General features: G+C 44.4%; 8 protein-coding genes across 8 annotated transcripts; 5 read left to right on the top strand and 3 right to left on the bottom strand.

Moving 5' to 3' along the window:
• Positions 1 to 5172: 5172 nt before the first annotated feature.
• FSST1_004452 (uncharacterized protein) lies at positions 5173 to 6563 on the top strand (the record flags this gene model as incomplete). Its single annotated transcript, XM_083230628.1, has 2 exons — positions 5173 to 6067; positions 6124 to 6563. 2 exons carry the CDS (start codon positions 5173 to 5175, stop codon positions 6561 to 6563), a joined length of 1335 nt encoding a protein of 444 aa, XP_083087882.1.
• Positions 6564 to 6836: 273 nt separating this feature from the next.
• FSST1_004451 (Zn(II)2Cys6 transcription factor domain-containing protein) lies at positions 6837 to 8033 on the bottom strand (the record flags this gene model as incomplete). The annotated part of the gene is made up of 1 exon (XM_083230627.1): positions 6837 to 8033. One exon carries the CDS (start codon positions 8031 to 8033, stop codon positions 6837 to 6839), a length of 1197 nt encoding a protein of 398 aa, XP_083087881.1.
• Positions 8034 to 10215: 2182 nt separating this feature from the next.
• FSST1_004450 (Alpha/Beta hydrolase protein) lies at positions 10216 to 11820 on the bottom strand (the record flags this gene model as incomplete). Its single annotated transcript, XM_083230625.1, has 1 exon — positions 10216 to 11820. The coding sequence occupies one exon, from the start codon at positions 11818 to 11820 to the stop codon at positions 10216 to 10218; it is 1605 nt and encodes a 534-aa protein (XP_083087880.1).
• A 966-nt stretch (positions 11821 to 12786) lies between these two features.
• FSST1_004449 (RNA dependent RNA polymerase-domain-containing protein) lies at positions 12787 to 16716 on the top strand (the record flags this gene model as incomplete). The annotated part of the gene is made up of 3 exons (XM_083230624.1): positions 12787 to 15770; positions 15824 to 16141; positions 16191 to 16716. 3 exons carry the CDS (start codon positions 12787 to 12789, stop codon positions 16714 to 16716), a joined length of 3828 nt encoding a protein of 1275 aa, XP_083087879.1.
• A 2469-nt stretch (positions 16717 to 19185) lies between these two features.
• On the top strand, positions 19186 to 20795 carry FSST1_004448 (cytochrome P450; the record flags this gene model as incomplete). Its single annotated transcript, XM_083230623.1, has 2 exons — positions 19186 to 19874; positions 19928 to 20795. 2 exons carry the CDS (start codon positions 19186 to 19188, stop codon positions 20793 to 20795), a joined length of 1557 nt encoding a protein of 518 aa, XP_083087878.1.
• A 631-nt stretch (positions 20796 to 21426) lies between these two features.
• On the top strand, positions 21427 to 23171 carry FSST1_004447 (major facilitator superfamily domain-containing protein; the record flags this gene model as incomplete). Its single annotated transcript, XM_083230622.1, has 3 exons — positions 21427 to 21662; positions 21718 to 22039; positions 22176 to 23171. The coding sequence occupies 3 exons, from the start codon at positions 21427 to 21429 to the stop codon at positions 23169 to 23171; spliced, it is 1554 nt and encodes a 517-aa protein (XP_083087877.1).
• A 236-nt stretch (positions 23172 to 23407) lies between these two features.
• Positions 23408 to 24506, top strand: FSST1_004446 (uncharacterized protein; the record flags this gene model as incomplete). The annotated part of the gene is made up of 3 exons (XM_083230621.1): positions 23408 to 23925; positions 23983 to 24211; positions 24255 to 24506. The coding sequence occupies 3 exons, from the start codon at positions 23408 to 23410 to the stop codon at positions 24504 to 24506; spliced, it is 999 nt and encodes a 332-aa protein (XP_083087876.1).
• Positions 24507 to 24913: 407 nt separating this feature from the next.
• On the bottom strand, positions 24914 to 25998 carry FSST1_004445 (GPR1/FUN34/yaaH family-domain-containing protein; the record flags this gene model as incomplete). Its single annotated transcript, XM_083230620.1, has 5 exons — positions 24914 to 25066; positions 25122 to 25306; positions 25360 to 25586; positions 25639 to 25728; positions 25781 to 25998. 5 exons carry the CDS (start codon positions 25996 to 25998, stop codon positions 24914 to 24916), a joined length of 873 nt encoding a protein of 290 aa, XP_083087875.1.
• Positions 25999 to 27320: the final 1322 nt, after the last annotated feature.

Here is a 27320-nt window from a genome sequence, read left to right as displayed (position 1 = left end):
CTAAGGCTATATTATTACTAGTATTATAATAGTTATATAAGCTATTAAGCTATAGGGTAAAAGATTAGACTATAATTACTATACTAGTAATTACAGTAGTGCTTATAGCTGCTTATAGAGCCTTATAGCGCTATTATAGTAATTAATTATAATAAGTATAGTATTTAATTATAATATAATTCTATCTTAAATTTATAGAAACTATTTAATTAAGAAAAGGATATAATAATTTAATTTTTCCTTAACCTAGATTTATATAAATTCTTTTTATAATTATATTTTATAGAATAAATAGCTAATTCCTTATTTATAGACTATAATATATTACTTATTAATATATATTAGGCTTATAACTTTATTAAGTAATAATTAAAGCTAAAGATATATATATTTTAAAAATATAATTATTAAAGAGCTAAATATAAAGATTTAATTATTATTTATAGCTAGTTTTAGCTTATTAAGAATATAATTATAAAATATAATATCTAATTAAATAATATCTAGAACTTTAATAAGATTAGCTTTATAATAGGCTTTATATAGTTTAAAATAATTATTATAAGTATAAATAAGTAAAAAAGACTAAAATTAATATAGCCTAGAAATTATAAATAGATTATTATAATCTAAGTAATTAATACTAAAGGTTAATTAATAATACTATTTATTATTAATTTAGGCTAATATTATCTTATAAATTAATATTAAGAATATAATCTCCTTAGCTATTAGATTATTATATTAAGCTAAAATAAATAGAGTAATAATTAACTAGGTTTTAATTAGCTAAAGTATTTTAATTAGTTTATAATTAAGTAATTAGTTAATTTCTATTACCTTTTAATCCTTAATAATTATAAGAGCTATTACTTTATTAAATTTAAAAAGTATTATAAGGAAAAGAATATTATTATATTTTATATATTTACTTATACCTCTTATTTACTTTAACCTCTTAATATTAAATACTTTAAGCCTTTAAAAAAGGCTTATAGTTAATAAATAAAGTATTTAATTAAATACTTTATAACCTATATTTTTAAGATTAAGTTCTTTAATACCTTTTATATTATATATTAAGCTACTTTTACTAAAAGTAATATATAAGGAGGGTTTAAAAAGGCTAGGCTTATTCCTTTTAACCTAGATTATATTATTTTAAAGCTTAATATATAGCTATAAACTTTAATACCTCTAGTAAAAGTAATTAAACTTTCTATTCCTTAGACTTTAAAGACTTTAATAATAGCTAATAAGGCCTAGTTTTAAATTAAATACCTTAAGAATTAAATTAAAAGGTATTATAATAACTCCTTAGAGTTAATTATTAAGGCTATTTAATTTCTTATTTAAGTAATAAAGAAAACTATATATAAAATTACCTTAATAAAAAATAAGATTTAAAATCTTTAAGAAAAAAATAAGAAATTAAACTAGCACTAGAGATTAAAAAGAATTAAACTAATAAAAGGAAATACTATAATTATAAAAGAGGTATTATAAGAAATTAATTAGATAAATATAAATATATAAATAGTAATTAAATTATTAAAAAGTAATAATTAAAGAAGGTTAATTAAATTAGGCATTTAGCGCTATAGTATATATAATAAGCCTAGTTATAATATAAAAACCTATTAAGTAATTCTAGAGATATTTAAGGAAAAGTATAGTAAATAATTTTAATTAATTAAATAGATTATAATAATTTTATTATTTAAATAATAAAGAGTATATAGAAAAGTATATTACTTACTTATTTATATTACTTACTTATTTATATTACTTACTTATTTATATTACTTACTTATTAAATATATTATTTAAATATATTATATAATATATTAAAATTAATAGCTATTATCTTTTAAATAAAAAGAGAAAATTCCTTCTTTTTTTAATTATAAAAATAATTATAATTATATTTTCTTAAAAGCTAAGCTATATAACTTTATTAATATAATTATATACTTTAACTTAATAGACTTTAAAGTTAATTACTATTAGGTATTAAGGTTTTTATAATAATATAAAAATATTAAATTAATAATCTTAACCCTCTTTATTATCTAGATAATAAGATTACTTTAATTTATTTAATTAACTATAATTACTTACTATACTTATCTCTAGAGGCAGGAATATCCTCTTAATATATTCTTATATTATGCCTAGTCTTACTATATATACTATAATACTAATCTTAACCCGATTTTTCTAATATGACTTAATGCCATATTTATTCTTTGTTAGATTCGTCTCTATGTGCTTTTTGGTGCAATGGCTCTTTCTGAAGTGACATGATTTGGATCAGTTTTGTGGTTGATTGATTTTTCACGGTTGAACGTTGAGCCTCGTAGTGCGAATCGGTCGAATTACTTCAAGAAGTAACATACGAACAAATCAATATTATACTTATCATATACTCTGACAAGTGACTAATAACAGTAATGCCTAAATTCGTGCTTGTGTGACTTCGTGACATCTGCAGCTCGCCTTTAACAGGAGAACAGGCACGTATGTAACGGGAAGATGATCGAATCTGATAGAACGATTATATAAATTATAACTCACTGTCTGCTGTGTTAGTATGATGCAATTTTTTGTGTTTATAAACATCTTTGCTTGAAAACTTGCAGTATGGTATGTGTAAAAGGGTGTTAGGCAACCCAAGCTGCCTGTACAGTAACAAATGGGCCAACCGCCCACGCCATTAGGAAACAGCTTGTTGGATGAAGTCCTCAGCTAATCATAAATACTCTATAGCGATGTTGCTTGAAATGAACACTGAATTTTTATAGAGGAGGGGAAGCTAGAAGAGAGACAACACTTCGCAGTGATTTCCTTCCCTACTACGAACAGGCTTGAAAAGCTGTAGAGAAGGAGGGCCAGTCCGGTGCACACCAATCCGCGGCTTCAGAGAGCGGCCCAAATCTGACCGCAGCCGAAAGGAACGTTTGGATTAGTATGTAGGCGCTTTCTGCAAACGCCAAATCTTAACCGATGCAGACGCTCTCAATAACCGGCAACAATGCCTGGCACGCCCTCAGGAGGCAGCTTGATGAAGTTATTGAGGGAAAACCAGAATCACACGAGTGCGGGTACATTGGAGAAACTTTGAAGTTCTATAAAGAGCTGAAGCACTTCGAAAACAATCCTGATTTCAAGCTCGACAGTCAGGCTAGAATAGAAGACGATCAGGTCAACACATCAGCGACTCTAGAGAAGGTTTCGGAGGGTGATCGCCAGCAGACAAGTAAAACTCGTAGAGGCACTATCATCTAGGGAGGACAATTGAGTTTAGTATCACGATTATACCGCTTTTCTCCATGTACAATACCTCACCGCAGTCCTTCACGGGCTTGTCTTTTCTTTCACGTCTACACAATCCCTGGAAACCTTCACCACCACCATCGTGCACTCACATCATTGCCTTGCTAGGGACCAGAGACTGTATTGCCATTGAACTGAGCGTTTTCCACCCCGATGGATTTGAAAGAGGACAGGGACTTTCTGTCTTTCGCTTGACTAATGCGCCTCACGGATGGAAGGAAGAGGCAACAATCAGCTTTAAGAAGTGGATAGAGGCCGCAAAACAGCTCCAATAACTTCCAGTCACCCTCCAAGTCAAGCTGTATCTTTAGTTTCTATAGCGGGCCTTTTATTCCACCTGAAGGTCAACGAACTCCCTACGGAAAACCGAGCACATCGAATTTCTTTTTCGAAGTTGGCATCAAAGAAACCTATTAGGAGGCGGTACCCAATGCAGCTTGGGATAGAGTTATGCTAAAGTTTACTATAGGTAGCCACGGAGAGGCTATCGCAGCAGATATGGGTGTGGTGGGATCATGAGACCAATAGTGTCAAGTGTTTAAAAGTCTTAGAGAAGACCTTAGGGAGTTTTTACGGGGTGAATATCCTAAGAACACAGAGCATAACATCTTTCTATGAATTAATTGGCATGATGTAGGTATTGTGAGCGATGTCTCGGGATGGTTTTGGTGGTGTCTATTCAGTAAGCAAGCACATAACAGATACCCTTCAGTAATCTTTTACTAAGCATATTCTTTTATTCTCTTTAGTGAACTTTCGAAATGTATATCTACGTGTTCTCTAGCATCCTCATGCAAATTTTATTGAGTTGTATTAAACAGGGTTTTAACAATCTACAAATTGACGTGTTAAACAGCGGCGCAGTAGAGTACCCTACCTACTGGGTAGCAGAAAAAATGGCCTCCTAAGTCTTAGGGTATAAAATAAGTAGTCTAAGAACTATACCCTAAGAAGCATAAGGTGTCTCATTATTTTCGTCTCTTATGCTTCCAGCGGCCAATTTTTCTGATACCCTGAGGCCTACACCTCTATACGTTACTTATTAGGTACTAAAGCATGAGACATTCCTGGTTTTTCTGGGACAAAGGTTAAATAAAAACAACGTTGGCAAAGTCTAACTCTGCAGGTCAAACCTTTGACAGCTCAGAATGACCCATCATTAGTTTGATCCTTGTTAAGTCAAACTTGGACCATCCGAAATCAGGAAATGTTAGTAGTCGGAATTCAATCATCAACGAATTGGACTTTGGATATCAAGGTGGTTTGGTCAATCTAGAAATCAGGGAATTATAAATTAGATAACTTTAGCGATATCGCTAATTTATTTAAAATGCGCCTTTATCTGCTAAAGGTTAATGCGGTGAAGCTGTCCACGCATGATGAGATCGGCAGATGACCAGTCAAAGTATGTAGCGACAGATATGACGGCCCCAGACCCTTAGGTTTTCTACACGAATTGCTAATGTTCCAACAATCATGTTCTTGATTCGCTGCAAAATTAAGCCAACACGGATAACAGCTGTGTTTTGGCGTTTTGGAACGCAAAGGTACCTGCCTCTTTCTTCCTCTCGGCGGCTCCTTCTCCAAGCGTTGTCAGTTATTCACGCCGCCTGCCGATGTGTTGTACTGTGCAACGCAACCGCCACTACTTCTTCAACTTGACTTCATCAACTATTCGAGACCATCAATACTCTGTATGCTCACACACTCACTCAACCGTTCGTTTATCTTTTGTGTGTTTCTGCCTTCTTTCGCTGTCGCTTCTGATTCTACCTCTAATCTTTACCCCTCCTTCATGACCACGAGACACTGATAAGCTCATGGCCCACAGCCATCATGACTGCTCCCACCCTTGATAGCGAAGCCCAAGCTCGCATCCCCGACCGACACATTTCCTCGCCAGACTCGCCAATACAGACAATAGAAACCCCCCTCAAATTTGAGATACCCGAAGACTGTCGCACTTTCTCTCCATTTGCTCGCCTGCCGCCCGAAATACGCACCCAGATATGGCAAAGTACCCTGGACACCCCCGGTATGCACTTTCTCAAGATCGACACCGACTGGCACCCATCCACGGGCATCGGAAGATGGTGGATAAAAGAGTCGACCCTCCTCCATATGTCCTCGGATGACGAAAATGAACAAGGTGATCCTATGGCTCTCGAAGTAAAGAGGGAAAGGCGGCCAACACACAAAATAAATGCTGCCTTGAAACCTCTCTACCCCACTTCACAAGCCGACATCTCCTACTACACCAACCTGCACAAGCAACTCGCCAAACTCTCTGTTACGTGCAATGAAGCTGCGGCTGTTGCCAAAAGCCTCGTGAAACGACCAACCGCCTTTCGTTTGGATACTGGACGGCTCGTTAGCCTCAACTCCTCCTCAGATGTTATTTACCTAGATTACATCCCTCCCGATTTCTATGAAGACAACATACGTTTTACCAAAGCTCTAAACTGCTCAGGGTTGGATCAGATCCGCAAGGTCGCCATGAGATACTGCCACAAATGGCATGACCGGAAATCACCACTGCGGTGCCCGAATTGCGGCCAGATTCATGACCTGCCTGATAAACTCAGGTATCCAAAGCATCTGTACCGGTTTTTAGCACAATATCTTCCCAATTTGGAGGAGTTTTACTTTGTTGACTACCTGATTATACGAAAGTCATCTGGAACTACCGAAACCTGTTCCGATACACAAGGATCCTTAAATGGTCAAAGTGGTACGTGGCGAACGACGAGATGTGATCCCAACGCAACCACTGACTAGAAGCTACAGCAGGAAAACCCAGAACGTCCAGGTTTGAGGGCGGAAACAGAAGCTTCTATGAGGTGGACGAGCCAAACTGGAAGATTAACTCACATGTCCTCGAGGTCAAATCCTGGTTGCAAGAACATTTTGTTAAATATGCCAAATCGAGTAAGCTCAGCAAACACAAGAATCCGGAACAGGTCAAATTCGGCGTCCTCGCATGCGAATGGCGTGTCGAACCTCCTGCGACACCAAAGAAGGCATCCATGACGCCAGTTAAGAAGGGAAAAAACAAGAGAGCTCATAGCGAGGAGCACTCCTTGTCAAGGGCCCGACAGATATCCCCACGCCAGAGGCCAATTTTCCCCATCGAATATCTACCCTACGAAGCGATGGTCCGTTATCCGTTTGTTTTTGACGCGTGCGGCAGCAACAAGTACGATTTCACATTTTCAATGTCCCTTTAAGGGATTTCCTAGCATTGAACTTGGGTTTAAGCTCGAAACTTGGCGAGGAGTTTCGGTTCGAATTCGGAGTTTGGGATCACTTTCACACTTTTGATGTTTTTACCGGCTAGGACTGGCGGAGTGGTATTATCGTTACAAAGATTAGAATAGCATAGAGTATACACCTTTCAGACCACATCGGCGTCTTGAGTCTACCCTACGATTTATACACCCTTCCCTACAACAAGAAAAGTTATTGATTGTCCTTTGCTGGTTAACAGTGCAGAGTTGTGCTTAGTATACTCCCACCATGGAAAGCTCATCAAGCATCCCTTTGGTTATTCTGTTCAACTCCATTAACTTACTTGGCCGTGTTGTCCACCCATCTTCCACAACACCCAGCTCAGAATTCAGCATATCCTTGTATCTTTGACACGTCATCAAACCTGTCCAAGCAGTCTTGCTGGACCAAGGGCTAGGAAACCCTACCAGCAGATTAATCTGACTCATAACATGCCGAAGCAGCTCGGAGAAGAGAACAAATTGGGTCGATGGCTCAATCAGTGGTACCTCAGCAAATGCCATAGGAGCTGAGTCAATCAGATCCCGTTGTGGGTCCGATATTGAGTTGAAGATTAATTTGAGGACGAATTCAAGATGTTTGATGAGTTGGACGTAACACGATATGATGAGAAACATGGTTGGTGAATCAAAGACGGGAGGAAGCCGCGGAGCATAGCTTTCGGACGTCGGCGTTGTACCACCGGATGAGAGAGAGGGTGGTGATGAAGCGGAAGATGTTGGTGTGTCTGCAGTAAGTGCCATTATCATTTTGTTTGTATATGGCTGTCGGCCGTAGCAGGAAACAGAGCGCATGCCAAGCTGTCGATGCAGCGTTTTCAGGACAACCAGAAAGTCCTGTGCCGTCCTCAAGGCCATCTGTACATTCTCATAGCCATTCATGGTACTATGAACCTTGCAAATAAAGTCGTGCAAATCGGAATTGCTCACAAATTGAGCAGCAAATTCCCTTCCCCGGTGGATATCCGCATTCAGCCTTGACAATTTCTCAAACAACTGCTCGCTTGGCCTAATGACGGGCTGCTCAACATCTGGGGCATCAAGAGTCTGCACAGCAGGCCATGTTTCCATGGGAAACGGAAGAGTTTCTGGCGAATAGCCGCAGAAAGGGTCAAGATTCCATGTCGAATCGTCCAGCAGACCCTGGATAAACTGCATGCCATCATCCGTTGGCTGCGGCGAATCAGGGCCGCTACGAAGCACGATTTCCACAGCTTCAACCACGTCGTCCTTCTTGGGTGGTCGCCCGACGCGACGCTGCAGACCGGCCTGGCAGTGTAGGTTTAGACGGGAACAACGGGCGCATGTGGCGCCGGGGCCGACAGGGCGAGAACATCGGAGTTTTTGACGGCGACAGCGCTCACAAGCGGAGCGGATTTGGTTTGGATGTGTTGATGGGGCGGTATGCATCTTGTTACCCTCTCACACAAACTTGTGTTTGTCTGAAATGATGAATTTTGTTTCTAATGTTTGGGGTGAGATGAGAAATGAGATGTGAGTGAGACGGATACAGTAGAATTAGTTGGATGTTATGCGGGGCTCCGCTCGGAGGCTTTAGTGGGTCGATCGGAGGGTTTTGGACGGGGCCACGCGGGAGAGGAGACGGGGAATGGAAGCTTGAAATATGGAACACGCCGACGGCATCGGAGACCACCTCTTACTAAGGCACGGTGCCAGTATTATTATGCTTACGATGAGGAATTCATGATGTCAATTGTTTCTAGAATTAATCGATTAACTACAGTTTTAGTTTCTGTATACAGTTGCTGAATGACCATCCCTGTTGGGACAGCACAAGGCATGGGGAGTTAGATGTGATCTGTGATAGTGGCTAATTTGATGAGTAAGAAAATGGCTGGCTGAGGTGGGTAGAGGCTATTCGCATGTGGAGTGTCATTGTCACCATCCGGCCGACCTGATCTAGTCTGATCATCAAAGTCAGATTTTTGGATTCGTATTGTTTTGTGTAATAGTAGAGCTCACGGTATTGTCCTCTCTTTTCTCCTCTGCCAAGATATCAATTGCGTTGTGATGAGGTAGGTAATTAAATTTGGCCAATTTTGCATTCATTCTGGTATAAATAGTCCCAGTGCCCCTTCCACATAGGTGCTCTTTAATGGTCCAGGCCTGCCTGACGGGTTGCGCTGTGGCTTGCATTCTTTTATGCTATGACAACGAACAAAACTTGGATTCACGCCTTTTCTCGTTAATGGATATTTCGACAGTCAATCCATACTTATGTCGTCCAAGCCCTCACTTGCCTACAATCCATCCACTTTCCTGCTTAAGGAGATGCAATGGGGCTACTTCTGAAAGTCCAACACCATCCTGTGCTTTCAGCCCGCCAGTAATCTTACACTGAGAAGCACTAATATGCACAGTTTCTCCTACTCGGAGGTATAACGAGTCTCAAGGAACAACAGTATCTGAGGCTTGAGCACGTTCAACGCCGAAGACCCCAAGTACATCTCGTACAGAAAAGCGGCCCAAAGGATAGCCACGGGATGGCATCTGTATTCTCATTTGTAACCTTATAGCTCCCGGCGGCACACTCAGAGAACTGTATTATCAAAACATGCTCAACATGAATCCATATTTTATGGATATTAGCACGACGCTCGCTCGAGACCCTACTAAGGTCGACCCTCACGATAAGGTCACTCGTCGTAGAATACCACCATGTTATAACATTATTCTCGGATAAGACTCGCCGTCAGCACTCTTCTATCAAGATCCAAAGTAGAAGACAAAGCTGTAGAGGACATCATAATAACGGAATACAATATTCATAGGATCTCATCCAGCAGACGATTCCAACAACGAGCCACACCTAACTGGAATTCTACTCTGAGATACGGAGAATTTTATGTGGAAATAAACAAAGTCCACCATAGTAGATAATTTACTTTACCCTGCTCTGCGCTTTCGTCTATTTAATCTTTGCTCCTATTGACTTATTCTAAAGACTACTTATATAGAGACATCGACCCAATCATTATATCGCAGACATTCGATAGGTTATATCTAATCTCGTCTTGTATTCTTAAAGATTTTCCCAAGGGCCATGTCACGCCGATTAAGGACATAGAACACAGCCAATCTATATAGAAATATGAACCAGCCAGAGTTAATATCACCAGTACAGTGTCCATTCAAGATAGCCAGGATATAATAAGTGTACAGTTGGTAAAATATTGTGATATCTTTAGGCTAAGCAACGACCAACGGTAATTCTATCACCTACACAACTCAAAAATAAAACATCTGCTGCCTTCAACGAGATTCGAGACATTCTTTCCTGGCAAAGAATAGTAAAAAGAAAACCAACGACGCAGGCCTGATTCGAACAGACGCCTCCGAAGAGAATAGATTTCTAGTCTATCGCGTTAGACCACTCCGCCACTGCGCCTTATCATTGGATAAACATGTTGGATTTTCAAGAGCTCAAGTACTCACTGCTGGGGAAAATGACAGAGTTCGTTCTCTGCATCGTAGATACTTCATCTTGAACCAACGTCAGTCTTTCACGTCGCGGCCCCTTTGAATTTTTATTTTGTTTATTTGTTATGAGCTCCCTATCAAATAGCTTAGATTACAGGAATTCTCGAATAGCTTCCCAGAAAGCCAGAGGGTTCTCGGACATGGGTAGGTGACCAGTTTGAGGAACGAGCTTCAGATCTGCGCCCTTGTCTCCAAGAAGTCCCTTGCTCGCATCCATGGCTTTGGGCAAAGCACCCTTCGCATCCTCCTCTCCGGCCACGAACAAGCCACGAACCTTGCAGCTACCCATCTTGGGCTTAAGGTCATAATCCCAGAGGGCCGTGTTGCTATACCTGAAACCCTCGACATCGTTAGAAGCCACCATCTCAGTCATCCACTTAACCGTCTCAGAGTTTGTAGAAGGGTGGAACCATCGTTGAACAGTCTGCTCAGCAAGCTTCTTAATTCCATTGCCGCCGTCCTCTTCGGCCATAGCAGTGCGGTCCTTCCAAGCTTGTGTGTTTGCCTCGCTAGATGTGGGGTTGAAGTCGCAGGCGATGAACTGCTCTAGACGTTCGGGATACTTGATGGCAAAGTTGAGGGTGGTAACACCTCCCATGGAAACACCAATAAGAGTATGCAGTTTTGTAATGCGGAAAGCATCGAGCACAGTCTTCAGGTCGTCAGCCACTTGGTCAATAGTGGCAGTGACGGGAGGCTGTGGTACGGCATGTCGGCCGCGGGTATCATATCGTAGGATTCGCAGGTCAGGACGTTCGCGCTTTAGGATTTCCACAAAAGGATCCCACATGTGCAGAGATGTCAACAGCGAATTGCAGAATGCGACAGTAGGGGCCTTGGGATCTGGGTTGCCCTCCAATCGGAAAGGAATGTTCAGAGAGTCTGGAGTTGTAACAAATGAGTTGATAGCAGCATTGGGACCAGGGACGGTGGACTGCTTGGAGTCGGGCGAGGTAAATGCAGCTGTCGATGGGAGCTTTGACAGGGAATGCAACTCTCGAGAAGCAGGCCCAAAGACGTAGAAGAGGGAATATGTCCTTCGGCCCTTGGAGGCGACATACTTATCAAAGACTTGAGTACGCCAAGGGGTATCCATAGACGCCTTGTGTGCCTCTCCGCCTTGACCATTCTCCTTAGCATATTCATGTAGCGCAAGGAAGGTCGTCTTGCCCTGCCCCTCAAGATACGACGTCTTGAAGGCGCGAGAGCGCAACCACCCAGGAATTTTGGCCAGCATGGGAATATGCTCTTCAACCAACCACTTTTCGTATTCTTCCTCAGCACCCTCAGTGTCCTTGAGATCAATAGTAACAGCAGTAAGCTGGTGGCCCTCAGCTTCGTCGTCACTGAGCTTCTCCAATGGGATGAACTGATCAGACTCCTTGGTGTGAACCAAGTCCCAGAAATACCGCTTCACGTCGACTTGTCCGATTGTCTCAGCTTCTCGAGGAGATCGATTTGCGCGCAGAGTGAGGTAAGTCTCGGTTTCGAGCAGGGGCATATCTGTCACGTCGTACGCGGCAAGGTATTCAGGCTCCTGGCCGTCGGTCGCCTTATAACGAAGACCGTTGGTGAAGATCTGAGGGATACGGAGACGGGTTGGGCCGTGCTCGTTGTTATACCACTCATGGAATTGGTCAATAGATAGCCCAGGCTTGGGCTGCATTGTGACGTAGAGGGAACCAGGAGGAGACATGATGGCTGATGATGCGGAATTGGTAGCTTGAATTGGAGAAAGAAGCTTAATGAGTGGTATTTCAATTGTTTTAAAGCGGCCTCATGGCCTCCGGAAGAACGATTTACATGATGGTAGGTGGAGCGAGAATCGGCCGCGAACGCGAAAGTAATCCGGCTCGGCAAATGGAATCGGGAACGTAGAAATGCGGGAGCTGGTGTAAACATTTACCCCGCCACTCACCGAAGCTCACCGGCACGTCACCGAGATTCAAGGTCCACACCGAGAACTGGTGGTGGTAGTAGCGGGGGAAGGAGCGACCTTGGAAATCCAGGGTCTCGACTTAATATGCATGGCCTGTGCTAACACAGGGACCGTCACAGTATACATACTGTATAAATAGCAGCCAACAATACTAAACCAAGCCAAAATTCATACAAGCCACAGTGCGCTGCTTAGCTGTTACAGTGCTGTGACTGGCAGTGCAAATGCAAATGCAAGTGCAAGTGCAAGTGCAAGTGCAAGCAAGCCGCAATTGCATGTAAAATTAGTAGGCAGGCAGCTTTTGTTGTTATCCTCTGCACCTCTTCTCTGCTTCTATTTTCTTTCTCCGCGCGGATGTGAAGCAACCCTTCCTTCGTAACCGTACATACCCGGCCACCTCACAGCGGCCGGCCTCCCGCATGAAGCCCTCTTGCATTCGACCAACCGTACATAACGAAACATCATTGTCTGCATTCTTTCTTCTCGGCTGGACAAAGAAGGAATAGATCGTCCGCGTTGTTGCTTTTGGGCGGACCACCAAATGCAATAGAACGACATAGGTCATGTGAGATCAGAAGCAACATCAAGGCATGCCATCTGAACTAACGGATTCCAGACCATTGTAATCTCGTCTCGCATCTGCAACACTATATCTTCCCTTCCGCCTGCTGAGGGTGGACGCGCCAACTTTCTCGAGGCTTTCGGTCTTACCCCGACTCAACGATGGAAGTCTTCTGCCGAAATGTCCCTCCGGATTTATCAGATGATAACTTCAAGCGGGAACTCCTTCCCTTTATGAATGCCCTCAACATTTCAGATTTCTACTGCGAAAAGCCCAAACGTAAAAGTCAAGCATGGATCAAGTTCCTAAACGCCCAAGATGGCTGTGCATTTCTCGCCCGGCATGGCAAGCAAAGACGTCACGACAACTACGGCAAAGAGAACATCAACCCAATTGATTTGTTTAAGTCCAACCCAAGTCATATACTTCGGCCTCCTCCAAGAGATATTGCGCGTCTTCACATTCTCAAGACCGCCGTGTTCGTGGAGCAAAACGCAAGGGCTGTGGACAAACATGCTATTGCGCACCTTAAACATGAGCTAGAAAAGAAGAAAAAGGCGTCTACAACTGTGAACAAAAAAGAATGTCACGTCCCAGACATAGCTTTCAACGTTGCGCAAATCAGCTGTGGTGGAAATACATTCTGTGGCCAAGAGGAAGTGGTGACATATGTTAACCACAAGGAATTATTTCTACCTAGACACGTCATCGGAAAGTTCACACCCCAGTGGCTCACAGTCAAGGTTGAGAGAGAAAACCGGATGGACTTTCATAAAGAGACTATCCAGGACCTTATTGCTACTCGTGGCAATATGTCCGTCACATTGGTTCTGACAGAACCGCCGAAGATGTACACGTATCGCCCACCTCTAGGAGACCGCTCAAATCAGGAATGGAGTCGAGTTCAGGGACTAGCCGCTTGGGGCTTGCCTCGCGATTACTCCTCGTCTTGTCTTGTCTATCGCATTTATTTCTATGATGTCGTTTCGTTCGACGAAGTCTTGACATCACTCAAGAATAAGGACATTCTCGTCATTACCAACCACAACTTACCATCTGTTGGATGCTACGACATGGGAATAGAGAGCAATCAATTTCTTGGACGACAAACCTTTATCGAGAAGTCTGAGAATCTTCTCGCGTCCGGTAAGGTGCACTTCGCTCTTCTATTCCAGGTTCAGGCTCTCGTCTGGAACAACTTTGTCAACCCAGCCAGTGGTATAAAGCTTCTCGACTTGTTGGATCGTGTCATTGAGGACCACAAAGAGCGCAAAGTGGCAATTCCTGTAACGACAGATGCTATGAAGAAACTCTTCCAGACAATACCATACCCTTGTCCTGGTACGGATCCCAAGGAGCTAGACGTGGTGAGTATCATGACCAACATCATGGACGCCGAATTTGAAGCTCGTAGAGAAAATCCTGAAAGAGACCAGATTTATGGAGGCAAGTTGCCATCAAACCAAATTTGGGTCTTTAAAGCTTTGATTACACCAACACGATTGCTTCTCGCTGGTCCAGAAGCTGAGAGTAAAAACAGAGTATTGCGAAAGTATTCCGACTACAATGACCACTTCCTACGCGTCATTTTTTGCGAAGAAGATGGCCAGGAGTTAAGATTCCATCCAAAAGTGGACAACGAGTCGATTTATTCCCACTTCCGACGCACAATGGATGGCGGCATTCAAATCGCAGGACGGAAGTACCACTTTCTCGGATTCTCTCACTCGTCTCTCCGATCACACTCTTGCTGGTTCTCGGCACCGTTCATTGATAAAGACTGTCAGGTACAAAGCCCGGAAGTCATCTTACAGGCTCTTGGAGACTTTGGAGAGATTCGAGTTCCAGCAAAATGTGCGGCACGCATTGGCCAAGCCTTCTCAGAAACACCATACGCAGTGCCAATAGCCAAGAATAACATCGTCCCGCACTTGATCCGCGACATCAAGTCTCCAGATGAGTCCCGTGTCTTCAGTGACGGAGTGGGGACAATCTCTCAGGAAGCTCTTGAAGAAATTTGGCCTTATCTTTCTATGACTTCTGCGGCACCGACATGTCTTCAGATTCGATGGGGCGGTTGCAAGGGTATGCTCTCTTTGGACACCAGACTGGAGGGCAAGGTATTCTGCATCCGAGAGGAGTCCATGATGAAATTCAAAAGCGAAGATACCGAGGAGCTCGGTATTTGTGACACCGCATCTAAACCGTTACGTCTTGTTCTTAACCGCCAAATGATCAAAATCCTAGAGGATATGGGCACAATGGATGAATGGTTTTTCAAACTCCAGAACAAAGCGCTTGGCATCCTTCGCAACGTCACAGCTGACGCAACTAACACGAGTTCCTTTCTGGAACATCAGGCAATTGGTATAAACATGGGTCTTCCGAGGCTAGTCAAGCAACTTGAGACAATGGATATCGACTATCGCCGCGACAAGTTTCTCAAGGCGGCCGTTGAGCATGTTGTCCTGAGAGAGCTTCGCTTGCTCAAGCACAAGGCTCGAATTCCTGTCGACAACGGAGTTACGCTGTTCGGTATCATGGATGAGACGGGATTTCTCAACGAGGGCGAAGTCTATGTCACATACGACAAGACGTATGGCAGAAGTAACGGTCGAGGCATCAAGTCTACCTTGCTTGATGGCCGAGTTATAGTCACTCGCTCACCAGCTCTTCATCCTGGAGATATTCAGCTTGCCAAACAAGTCACTCCACCACAGGGCCACCCCTTGCGAAGTCTTCAGAACTGTATCGTTTTCAGCCAGAAGGGAAAGCGCGACTTGCCAAGTATGCTGAGTGGAGGAGACCTCGATGGAGACATCTACAACATTATATGGGATCCCGAAGCAAATCCGTTGAGAGTCTTTTCACCAGCAGATTATCCAAGAGTTACCCCCAGACCTCTGGATCGTCAAGTCGAACCTAAGGATATTGCCGATTTCTTTATCAACTTCATGCGGACTGATATTTTAGGAGTGATTGCGACTCGACACGTCATCTTGGCTGATTATCACGATGAGGGAACTACTCACTCTGATTGCGTCGCCTTGGCAGAACTGCACTCTACGGCTGTTGACTTTTCCAAGACGGGTATCCCTGTTGATATCAAAGCCTTGCCTAGAAACCCGCGTTTTCGTCCTGATTTGTAAGTGGCCATTCCGCCGTAATGGAATGGCAGCACACTAACATGGTGTCAAGTCTCGCAATAGCACCACCTCTGAAATTGTATGACAAGGGACAGTTGGCGCACATTGAGGGAGACGATGAGCTCGATGACGATGATGTTATGGCCCGTTTCAAACCGAAATACTACCAATCTGACAAGATTCTTGGTCATCTTTACCGAAATGTTGACGAGAAAAAGATCTGGGACGAGGACATTCATCGCAGCATCAACACTGCTGGACCATCGGTTTGGGATCAACTATTGACTATCGTGGAAAACGAAGTCGCCAAGTACGAGCTTGACATCAAGTGGACGCGCCAGTCAAAAGAAGCTTGGAAGATACGCGGCCTGTGAGTTCCATCGTCTACATTTTTCTTATTGCGTGCTAATTTGACACAGCTATGAATCTGCCATGATTGACAAAATGTGGCACTTTTCGGAGAATCCCCGTGTACCTTTGACAGAAGTTGAGGTATTTTGCGGCTTCATCCTCAACAAGAGAGGTGCTCAGACCCGCCGCCAAGGGGATGCGTCTATTAAGCTCAAAGAGGAGATCGACCGCACCATGGCATGGATTGTCAAACAGATTCGGGATCGAAGTATAGGTGATGGCGCAGAGACCCTCAGTACAGTGACCGAAGCAGACGCAGCCAAATCGCGGTGGAGAGAAGATGCCATCGAGCTATGCTGGGCGTGTGTAGCCGTTTCCTGTATCAAGAAGGAAAATGCACCTGATGTATACCACGGCAACGGCGAGCTAGAGAGCTTCCGCATTGTGGCTGCCAGCTGCCTGGTCAAAGAGCTCAACAACCTAGCTCGGAAGATGGAAACCGTTGCCGGAGGAGGATTCGTCGGTGTTGGACGTGGTGGACGAAGTGGGCGGGGCGGACGGGGCGGAAAGAACATGACGCTTCCGATACGATGATTTGAGTGCAGTTTGTTGTATCTGTAAGATTTAGGGGATACTAAGGCTGTTGTGTCGGCTGATGTAGACTGGACGTTGACGATAATTTGTACGGAAGATGGCATTGGCACACCTCGTTGATAAGAATAATTGAAGTTACTTGGCCCAAAGGTCATGCAAATACCCTATTACATGATTTCCAATTCGCAACAGCCACAGATGTAGAGGTTTGTGCACACCTTTCGAAGCTGCCTCACTAGAAGTGTCACGAAGGAGCCAATCGGCAGAGGCCTGAAGTAATTGTTAAGAACGGGGACATGGACATATCCGCTGAAGGTCTTTATGCCAATGTTGACTTGAAGTAAGTAATTGGCTTTTCAACGACGCACCGATTTTGTGTATGCACCTCATGGCGTGCGCAGGCCTCGTCTCTTGTCAAACTCATAAGTTCAAGGTACGGGTATGAAGAATCAGCACAAGCCCAACCTTTTAGGTCACTAATAGAATTAGAAACTATGGATCGTATATTTAACGCCAGATTTTGAGACAGTCTTGACTAAATGCACCTTCACACCTAGTCATGGGGTTCGAAATCCGTTGCCTGTGGCCCTCAAGAGGACATGTTCAACTCTGCTCAACTCAACATCTAGTTCAACACTGCCGCATCCCCATCGCGAGAACATCAACCAAAAAACAAGAAACAATTTGCAAACCATGCAGATCCATATCCCTCTGTCGTGGGTCCCCGACAAAGATCGGACCCAGCACTCAAGCAAGGCTGTCTTGACAATCTTTGCGTGTTGCCTGTACCAAGAGACGGGGCATCGGTGTACATGTTAGGGCCAACCAATTGGACAAAACCCGCGTTCCAGGCATGTGGGAAAATGACGATCAGCAGGGACCTCTGTCAAGTGGATGTTAGTTACACAATAACAGCGCCGTTGGAGATGGACCACTTTGCGCCACGGTTGTTGGTTGTGACAATGATGACTATCTCCGACGAGTTGTCTGCATGGAAATGCTTCTGATACGTCGATATGTAAGCATTCTCCACCAGAGATACTAAATCATGACTTGGCAGTGGTACTTGTTCCGTAACGACTACACAGAAGCGTGGCTTCTTGATATAAGCATAACCGAATGTTAACAGTCAAACACAAGAAATGACGATACTGGAAAAGGGTTTCCTAGATTGTTTTGACTCTATTCTTGTTATCAAGAGCGATTTTGTATATGGACCGTGCGAGCCAGAACAATGTCTCTAATAGTTTACACTCAACCAACAACATTTCGCCAACCCTAACCACTTGGCAACAAATATAGACATCGATCGTATCTCCACCGCTTCCGGCTAATTAGCACGTTAATATGCAATGCGGTTTGCATAATTTATCGCTCTCGGTCTTGTTTAGCTGGGAAACACTTGCATGAAAGATTCCTGGCCCAATCGGTGAGGACATGAGGTTCTGTAAGTAGACATTCGAACCAACAAAACAACCTACGATCAAGCCTTGTTACACAAATCCAATGCTTGGAGATCCAGGAATCTTGATTCCCTGCGGTTGAAGCTTCAACAGGCAACACTATGACTTAATCTCTTTGTTCTCTGGAAAGGCTATGCGTGATGAGGTGATATAACTAACAAGCTTTCTTCACCTTCTGTTTCTAGTTAATAGACCATCAACAGTTTGAGATTCATGAACCTCTGTGAAACCCGAGATCTTCTGCTAGGCCTTCCCTAATGAGACATTTCTGCTGCAGCTTGCTATGTTGTTCGCTTCAGCGATCACCCAGTTCAGAAGCAGCGACGCCACCAACTCATTGTTTCTACGTTGTGACAAGAACTCGGCTGTGATATTGCGACCTCTTTAGGATAATAACGGGCTAATACGCGAGATGATAAACTATTTGGTGGTTGTTTCCAAGGCATTGTGGAGTCTAGGCTGGTGCTCATAAGTGAAGGTATCACCACACACCCTCTCCCAAGACCCTCTCAAGCAGATAACAACAAGCTGCATATGTGATATCTCAAACAGGCCATCCATTAAGAGGAAAGTCCAAACATAGCAAACAATTGTGAATCACAAGAATGCGGATATGATTGGGTATACCGTCATCTTGTTCCCCCGTTCGACCCAAAAGGTATGATTGTGGGCTCACATATGCTTCGAGCATAAGTTAGATTTAAATGTTTGTATTGTGATGAGATGCAGCTTTATTCGCAAATGGTTAGAATTAGTGATCAAGAGTTTCTGATCACTTCATCGATGAGGGGAAGCAGTTGAGGATGTGTGATGAGGCTTGCAGTCAATAACGATGAGATCGTCAACACTCAATGAAGGCTCTCTTGATGAAGCTGTATAAGATGCAAGATGTTACCGCTCAAAGGAAGAGATTCATCAGACAAGACAGTTCATCTTTACTTCAATTACTCACAAACCATCACCATTCTGTTGATCAGCTGTGTCTGATCTCCTACTTCACCTCATCATGTCTCATCATGCCCGAGCTCTTGATCACATCTCTTCGTTCTCAGCCAATCTCATACCAACCCTCATACTCTTCTGTATAGCTACCTATATACTCCCAATCTTAACTCGTCGTCTGCTTCGCCACCTTGCATCCCCAACCTCATTCAGTGAGAAAACATTCAGCAATGGAGGTCCTTCCATCTCGCAACTCCCCCATCTATCAGGTGTAGTTCCATGGTTAGGCCATCTCATGGGTCTAACTATCGACAGCAGTCGTTACATTAATCGCCTCATTGCTTCTACGACTGCCCCCATTTTCACTATTAATATCCCCTTTGCACGCATCACAGTCTGTCATCCAAGCATGGATCGAGTTCTCTCGCGTCATGTCAGTGACACTGGCCTTGCTCAAGTACTCGTCTATGTTGGTCCTCGTCTTTTTGGACTCAAGAAGGATACCATTGACGCTGTTTTTGGGTATAACCCCCAGCCTCTGCATAAGCAAAAGTTTGGTCATACCGAGAACATTGTGTCTTTGAACCAACGCTCGAGCACCAACGTTAGAGACCGGGTTGCGCTGATGCCTGAGCTGAATGAGCTTCAAATTGGCCGTTGGGTTTTTGAGTTGACCGTTTCTGCTACGGCGAGTGCAGTATGGGGAGTCAAAAACCCTTGGAGCATGGATCAGGAGTTCTCTAATGAGTTCATGTAAGTCTTTTCTTTACTGGTATTATGTCGATTCTTGGACTAACAGCGTGAAGGAAACTCAGTGAAACGTTTGATACCCTCGGAAGACCCTTTTCTTGGCTCACAGCAAACTCGGCCTGGAACTCCCGCAAGTTTCTCCTCAAAAGACTTCGAGAATTCCACCTTCAACATCGTGAAGCCCGTGTCCAAACCACTGGACACAGTATCAACGTTGTGGCTCACAGTGACCCCAACTGGGAAAACAACCCAGATTACTACCACATCGAGATGGTCTCGGCCCTGGGTCTTTTGGCGACTACCAGTACCCTCGCAGTCTGGCTTACTCGTCACCTCTTGACAGACCCTGAACTTACCCAAGTCATCCTCAAGGAAGTTCAACAGGTCAAATATGTTGAAGAGGAGGATGAAGACAAGCCACGATTGGACTTTGCCAATGTTCGTTCAGAATGTCCCTGGCTCATGGCTTCTTGGTACGAAACTCTTCGCCTTCACATGACAGGCGTTGCAAGAATCGCCCGTCACGACTTTATGCTCAACATGCCTGGGTCTGAACCCATTTCCGTTCCCCAAGGAGAGATCTTTATGCTCCCTATGTGCGCATCTAACTTGGACGTTGAGAACTGGGGCCCAGATGCTGCAGTTTTCAAGGCATCCCGCTTCATCGACAAGGAAGGTCAAGTCTCGGGCAGCGCTGTACGCAAAGTCAGAGCCTTTGGAGTCGCAGGCAACATGTGCCCTGGTCGAGTTTTTGGAACGGATATCATATTTTCTGTCATTGGGACGATGCTTCGAACGTTTGACATTGAGGCTGCGCCTGGTGAGGAGTTTAGAGTTCCTACTCTACGAGGAGGGTTCAATGTTGGCTTTGAGAGGTATGGAGATGATGTGAAGGTCTTGCTTAAGAGGAAACATACTACTTAGCTTGCTGCTTCGAGACAGATTGGGCAACAAGTGATCGGTGTACATCTACTATGAGATGCGGAGAGTTTTGTGTGTGGAAATAAAGAAAGTCTACTAAAGCAAATGAATCAATTTTATTCTTTGACAGAAAGATTGGCCGCCCAAGTCTTAGGCTGCAAGAATAAACAACATAAACGTCTGGTCCAAGTCGCATAAGCTGGCCTACTAATTTCGTCGCTTATACTTCTAACGCCCTGAGAGACAACGTCTTATAAATATCCGATACTACAAGCTTCCGAATAGGTCTCGTTTCGGTATTTGGGCCAGACCACCATTACTGATGAAACCTGAATATGTTAATTTCCTTTTAACCAGAAATTAGGGATGGCGAGCGATGTAACCATCGGGTCAGCCACATCAGAAACCCTCCGATGTCTTGTAAGTCGGCGGCTTCAAGTCAGACACTAGATGATTTGTAACACATCCATCTACCACTATAGAATTCTTATATAAGATGAGTGTTTGGATAGATAAAATGAAAGTGCTCCCTTGAGAAAGGCACATGGCAAATTGTGAAAGTTGTCTTCGAAAATATAACGATTTATACGACTACTTTACAAACCAGTCCATTGCGACATTACCGTCCCTCGATATGTCTGATCAACAAAAGTTAGACCAAAGAGATGAAGAAGCTCGAAGTACCCAGGGACAGACACCAGCATTCAACAAAGACTACCGCTTCTGGATGATCATGGTTACTCTAATCCTTGCCACCATCCTCGCATCTCTTGAATCGACGGTTGTCATCACTTCTCTTCCAACCATTGTCAACGATCTCAAACTTGGGTCTAGTTACATCTGGGTTACCAATGTCTTCTTCCTTACCACGTGAGTCATCTGTCCCAATCAAGTCTACATATCTAACTCTGTCTCATTACTACAGGGCCTGTGTTCAACCCCTCTTCGGTCAACTTTGCAATATTTGGGGCCGCAAGAAAGTCATGATGGCCATATTTGCTCTATACACCCTCGGAAGCGGTATTGCTGGTGGCGCCAACGGAGGAGCGATGCTAATAGCTGGTCGCACAATCCAAGGTATCGGGAGTGGTGGAATAACAATGGCCAACGATGTTATAATCTCCGATCTGGTTCCATTGCGGTACAGAGGAAATTACATCGCGATACTTCTTTTGGTCATGACGGTTGGTTTTGCAATTGGGCCGTTCCTTGGGGGTGTCATCGTTGAGAATACGACTTGGAGATGGGTAAGTTCAAGTTTGTCATAGATGCATCGACGAGACTAACACTTTGACTTGGGTATTTTACCTGAATCTCCCCCTTGGAAGCGTTGCTATTATCGTGACGTACTTCTTCCTCAACCTTCAATACGACAGAACCCAGTCGACAATGGAAAAGCTCAAGCGTATTGACTATGTTGGAAACGCTATCCTCATCGGATCCAGCGTCTCGATTCTCATCGCACTTACATGGGCAGGACCAGTTCATCCATGGTCTGATGTGAGAATACTTGCTCCACTGATCATAGGTCTTCTTGGTCTCGTCGGATTTGTCATTTATGAAGGATCTGGCATTCCTTCTGAACCTGTCATGCCCATCCGTCTATTCCCAAGTCGCACATCTTACATCGTCTACGCCAATACCTTTCTGAATCAGTTGTTGATCATGTGGTTATACTACTTCCTCCCACTGTACTTTCAGGCCGTCAAGATGTCTACACCTTCTAGATCGGGAGTGCAAATGCTACCCGTTGCTCTCATCGCTATTCCTGGAGCTGCACTCTCTGCCTTTATGTTGTCCCGATGGGGAAAGTATAAAGGACTTCATATATCGGGCTTCTTTATCATGACTTTGGGTGTCGGGCTCTTTGGTCTTCTCGAAGAGGACAGCCCCCCTGTAGCTTGGGTGCTTGTCCAGTTTCTTCCTGCTATTGGATCTGGATTTCTACTCAACACGCTCCTCCCTGCATTTCAAGCGTCCACAGAAGAGATTGACCAAGCTGCAGCCACTGGTACTTGGTCATTCATACGTTCTCTTGGCACAGTCTGGGGTGTCGCAATCGCTGGGACCGTGTTCAATTCGTACACGAAACAGTATGCGCACATGATTGATAACGAATTAGCCAGAGAAACACTACACTCAGGAGATTCATACCAAAGCGCGACTCGTGCTTTCATCTTGCAATTTGATGAGGCCACTCAGGAACAGCTGTGCCACGTCTTTATGCTCTCACTTCGGAAGGTGTATGTTATCTCTGTGGCATTCAGTGGGCTTGCCTTTTTCCTGTCTATGTTGGAGAAAGAAATCCCTCTTCGTGAGGACTTGGATACTCAGTATGGCCTGGAAGAGAAGGATTCCAGTAAGAAATTGGACAAATGAACGTATATATGGGTGCAGAGTCAGGCGGCTACCTAACATCGCATCACTGGCAAACAGTGATTCACAGCTGATGGAAATCTAGCTATACACAACAGTCACGGTTTGTTATCTCCCTGCCCTATCTATTCCTCATTGCTTCTCTGTCTCTAATGCTAACACACTACGCTTCAGATCTCATCATCTCATTATATCGTATCTGCCTTTTAGCGCAGTCGACAATTCGGACATCCTCCATCATGCCTCAAGATGCAGAGTTCCCACCTGCTTTACAACTCATTGTTCAGCCCGGCGAAAACGACATTGCTGCAAGGAGTGATGGCGAACGCATGCACGTGGGCGCCCATGGCAGACGGCAATTCCAAGAGGTCTGGCTCTGGGGTTCAAGTTACCACAAAGCAACGACTCCCACCTACAACGTCCGAGACCATGGTCCATTGCGCTCGACACAGTCCCTATTGCCATCGGGCGAGGAACTGAAGCCGCATGACGCAGCTGTCCGCATGCTAGAGATTGGCTTGGTCATTGCGGATGAACCGGATCGGTACAAAGTCACAGGCAATTCACGAAACAAGATTCTAGAGCAACAGAAAAGGGACCGAGGCATCCTGATTCGCGATGAAAATGTATTCCGAGCTTACATCAAGGCAACCGACTACGTTCAAAAACAGGCCAAGATATTTATTGGCTGCATGCTTCGGGAGGGTCGCCTTTGCGCTTTGAAGATGAAAATTGAAAACATCTTCTTCTACAGGGAGTTCTAGGGAGATTCCCCTGAGAAGAACATCAAGACCAGAGCAAGGATCATCCCAAGAGCGATCAAATTCTACGCAGCCAGCATTAAAGAAAATGAGCCCAAGCCTAACAATGACGACGCGGATGCTACTGCTACCGATCATTCGGAGGACGTCCAAATGGAGTGCCAACCATTTACCAGTCAGTACTGTGCTGCTGAGAATAACGGCAAGGCTGCTTTCCTAGCCTTTGACCAAGACAGCACCCTCAGTGATGAAGACATCACCAGTCTGATTGAGGAGTTCGAGGTAAATACCTGCCATCGGATTTATAAAAGACACAAACTGACAGCAATTCAAGCCACAGGTACAACGGGACTTGGATCCTGAAACTATTCGAGCCGTTTACGAGATCATGTGCAATGAAACAGAAGGTGGAAAGCCACTTGGCCGGTTATTCCCACATTCAGCGCTTGCCTTCTTTCTCAACTATTGTGATGCGATGGCCGATCTGTCTCTTGGGTGGAAGGATGTTTCAAGGACAGTCCGTATTGCTTTGCTTGCGAGCCAAATGCATGTCCAGCACGCTGGATACTCCTTATAAACGTCTATTGCGCCGTTTTGGACACTGCCCAATTTCAGGCATGGTAATACTTGGTGGAGGTATTACTAGGGTTTACTTGGAGAAAAGTCTGCGGTCTATCATCTGTCGGTAGGAATTGGTAGTAGCAGTTCTCATCATGCCAGAAGCCGATAGGGGTACAAGAAGTTAAGATAAACATGGTATTTTTCAGTCAGCGGGATCTTTCCGATTCCTCAGACTAGTAAACTAATAGCTAAATGAAGTTGAAATCCCGTGGGTAGAACATCAGACCGTAGACCACCCATAATCAATTGTTGACTAACTCAACGCCATGACCAACGCCGGGGAGGAGATGCTCCAATGTCTGTATCATCCCTTCATCCCCTTTTCCACATTATTTCCATCATACATCTCAGATGCGCATCAAATTATGCGCGGCGGGCCTTCTCGCTGTGTCCCTTGATGACAGTGGACAAGTCGCCGACAGGAATTTGGATAGGGAAGTCGACGATGGCGAAGAGAACGGCGACGAGGATGTACCAGCCCGACATGCATGTGACGAATCCAAATGCACCGCCAGCCTGTTTTGATATTAGTTATGTACTCGTACTGAGATAGCCAGATCATAAGGCTTACCTTGAGAAGCTTTTGTGCGAGCAGAGCATTGCCAGTAAAGTCCTCAGCAAGAGCCCAGAAACCAGCAGTGATGAGCAGGAAGCAGAATGTCAAGCTGAAGAAGATCATGACAAAGACAACGTTTGTTCGGAGGGCGCACAGGAAGAAGATGAAAGACAAGAGTCCCATAAAGAGGAGCCAGAATCCTATAGCAATTCGTTAGTACAGTGTGTCTTGCGGTTGTTGCTGTTCAACTTACCAAGACTAGCATTGAAACCTTGGGTAGCAAGGCCTTCAGCAGAGGATTGAGCATCGGCAGGAGCATAAGAGGCGTATGAAGCAAAGGCCGGGATGAGAGTGCCACCATAAGAGAACCAGAAGCCACCGAAGGAGCAAAAGACACAAGCTGGGAAACTGTTGCCGAGAACCCATTCTAGAACACCACCGATAATCATGAGAAGGCCGCCCATAAACATGTACACGGCGCTATAGATGTTGTTAGATGCATTCACCATGGGGATTTGTGTTGAGAACATACTTTGAAGCAGCACCACTGCCACCGGCGCCTCGCCAGCCCATGAGATCACAGGACAGGGGTGTAAAGGCAAGCAAGAAGCCAACAAGAGCACTGGAAACATTGTTAGTATCATCACTTGATAGCGGTAGAGGCGAAGTCTTGCATTGGTGTTGGGTTTCCAAACGTCTGTCGAAGATCACCCTTGACCTTGTTCATTGGCGAAAGGTACAGCTTCTCAAACAGTTCAGGGCTCATCTGAACGCTCTGTGCTGTTCGGAACTGGCTCAATGCCTCGAGGCGTTGAGCCTCAGGGTCAAAGTTGCCGTTGAGGCCATCGTGCTTCTCGCTCAACTGTTCGCTGTGCTCGGTGGTAGCAGCCATTGTGATGATGTCGTCCAGATTGCCTGATGTGTTGTTTGTAGATCGAAGAGATGAAGAAAGAGAAGATCAAAAGCGAAATCAGATGCTAGGGGGGTATCTTTGGATGAGTGAAGAGGAAGATAAGACAAGTCAATGCTTAGTTAGATAGACAAGGAACAGGGACGGACTTTCAAATTACAATCAGGCCATAGCTTCTCCTATATAGTCATTGTAGGAATAAGCTTGGAGGCTCAAACCCTGGACCTGTTTCTCCCCCAGACCAGGGGCGCGCCACCCTTTGATCCGGCGCCATGCAACAGTTTCCCCAGGTCTTGGAGATCTCCACCACTAGGAGGAGAGGAAAAGACCGGTAGAGGCAAGGTATGCATCAGAATGCTGTGCTGTAGAATGTACTAGTCTGAAGGAGGGGACGATCAGCCGTCTGTCCGTCTAACAACAAATGTCTACTTTGGCGCCGTGCCATTCGGTAGAGAGTCAAGAACGTGGTCTCTCTAGCATTAATCTACGGAGCTCTACTAGTATTGAAAAACAACACAACCGACAAGCTATGCATGCGAGTGCTCGAGAAGCCAAGGGCATTCCCTGTCTTAGCTTAGTCCGTACTAACGCTGGTTCACAAGTATCTGATTCGACACATTCCACCAGGCCTATTAAGCTTTAGCCACTCACAGCTAAAGAAAGAAACGTCTGCTACCCCAGGTTGCGTTGCCATGCAGACCGTTGCATTCATTGTTGTACGATTGCAGCAGCTAGGTTGCGGGGGAGACTTTGGGGTTCAGATCCCTTCGAACAACTCCACAGGATCCCTTCGCCCGGTTGAGGAATACAGGGGAGGTAAGTCTCACCGTTTGTTATACTGGGGAAGGATATTTTGAGAGAGTTCGTTGGGGATTCTCTGTACATCAGTTGCTGGATAAGTCTAAGTTTGACCAAAGAGGTTCAAAGATATTTGCTAATTGACAATATTCTCCGGATAACCGAATGTGCTCAGACTGAGGGGAAGCAAAACTAGATGCAACACACAGACAAAGATAGAGCACATGACCTTGAAAAGTAGAGACCAAATCTGGGGAACAGCATCAAAGTGTCTGTATCCGTATTGAAGATCGCCGGGGCCCCGGGATCGTATTGATCCCGCATGAGTTGAGTGAGGGGGTGGTTGGTAGCATGTACTTCGGATCCGCTGTCAAGAGAGTGGATATTTGATGTACAAAGGATGTACGTTGTAGAGTTGAAGTTTGTAGAGTATCAATAATCTACAGCTTTCTAGTTGGTGTGTGTGTTGTTGATACGACGGTAACATAGCCCTGCTTGATGACCAC

The sequence above is a fragment of the Fusarium sambucinum genome, chromosome I (genome assembly GCF_050947815.1).
Source record: "Fusarium sambucinum isolate potato_lamoka chromosome I, whole genome shotgun sequence".
NCBI classification, from domain to species: domain Eukaryota; kingdom Fungi; phylum Ascomycota; class Sordariomycetes; order Hypocreales; family Nectriaceae; genus Fusarium; species Fusarium sambucinum.
Note: the sequence above shows the minus strand (reverse complement) of the source record. Positions and strands in the feature narration are given on the sequence as shown.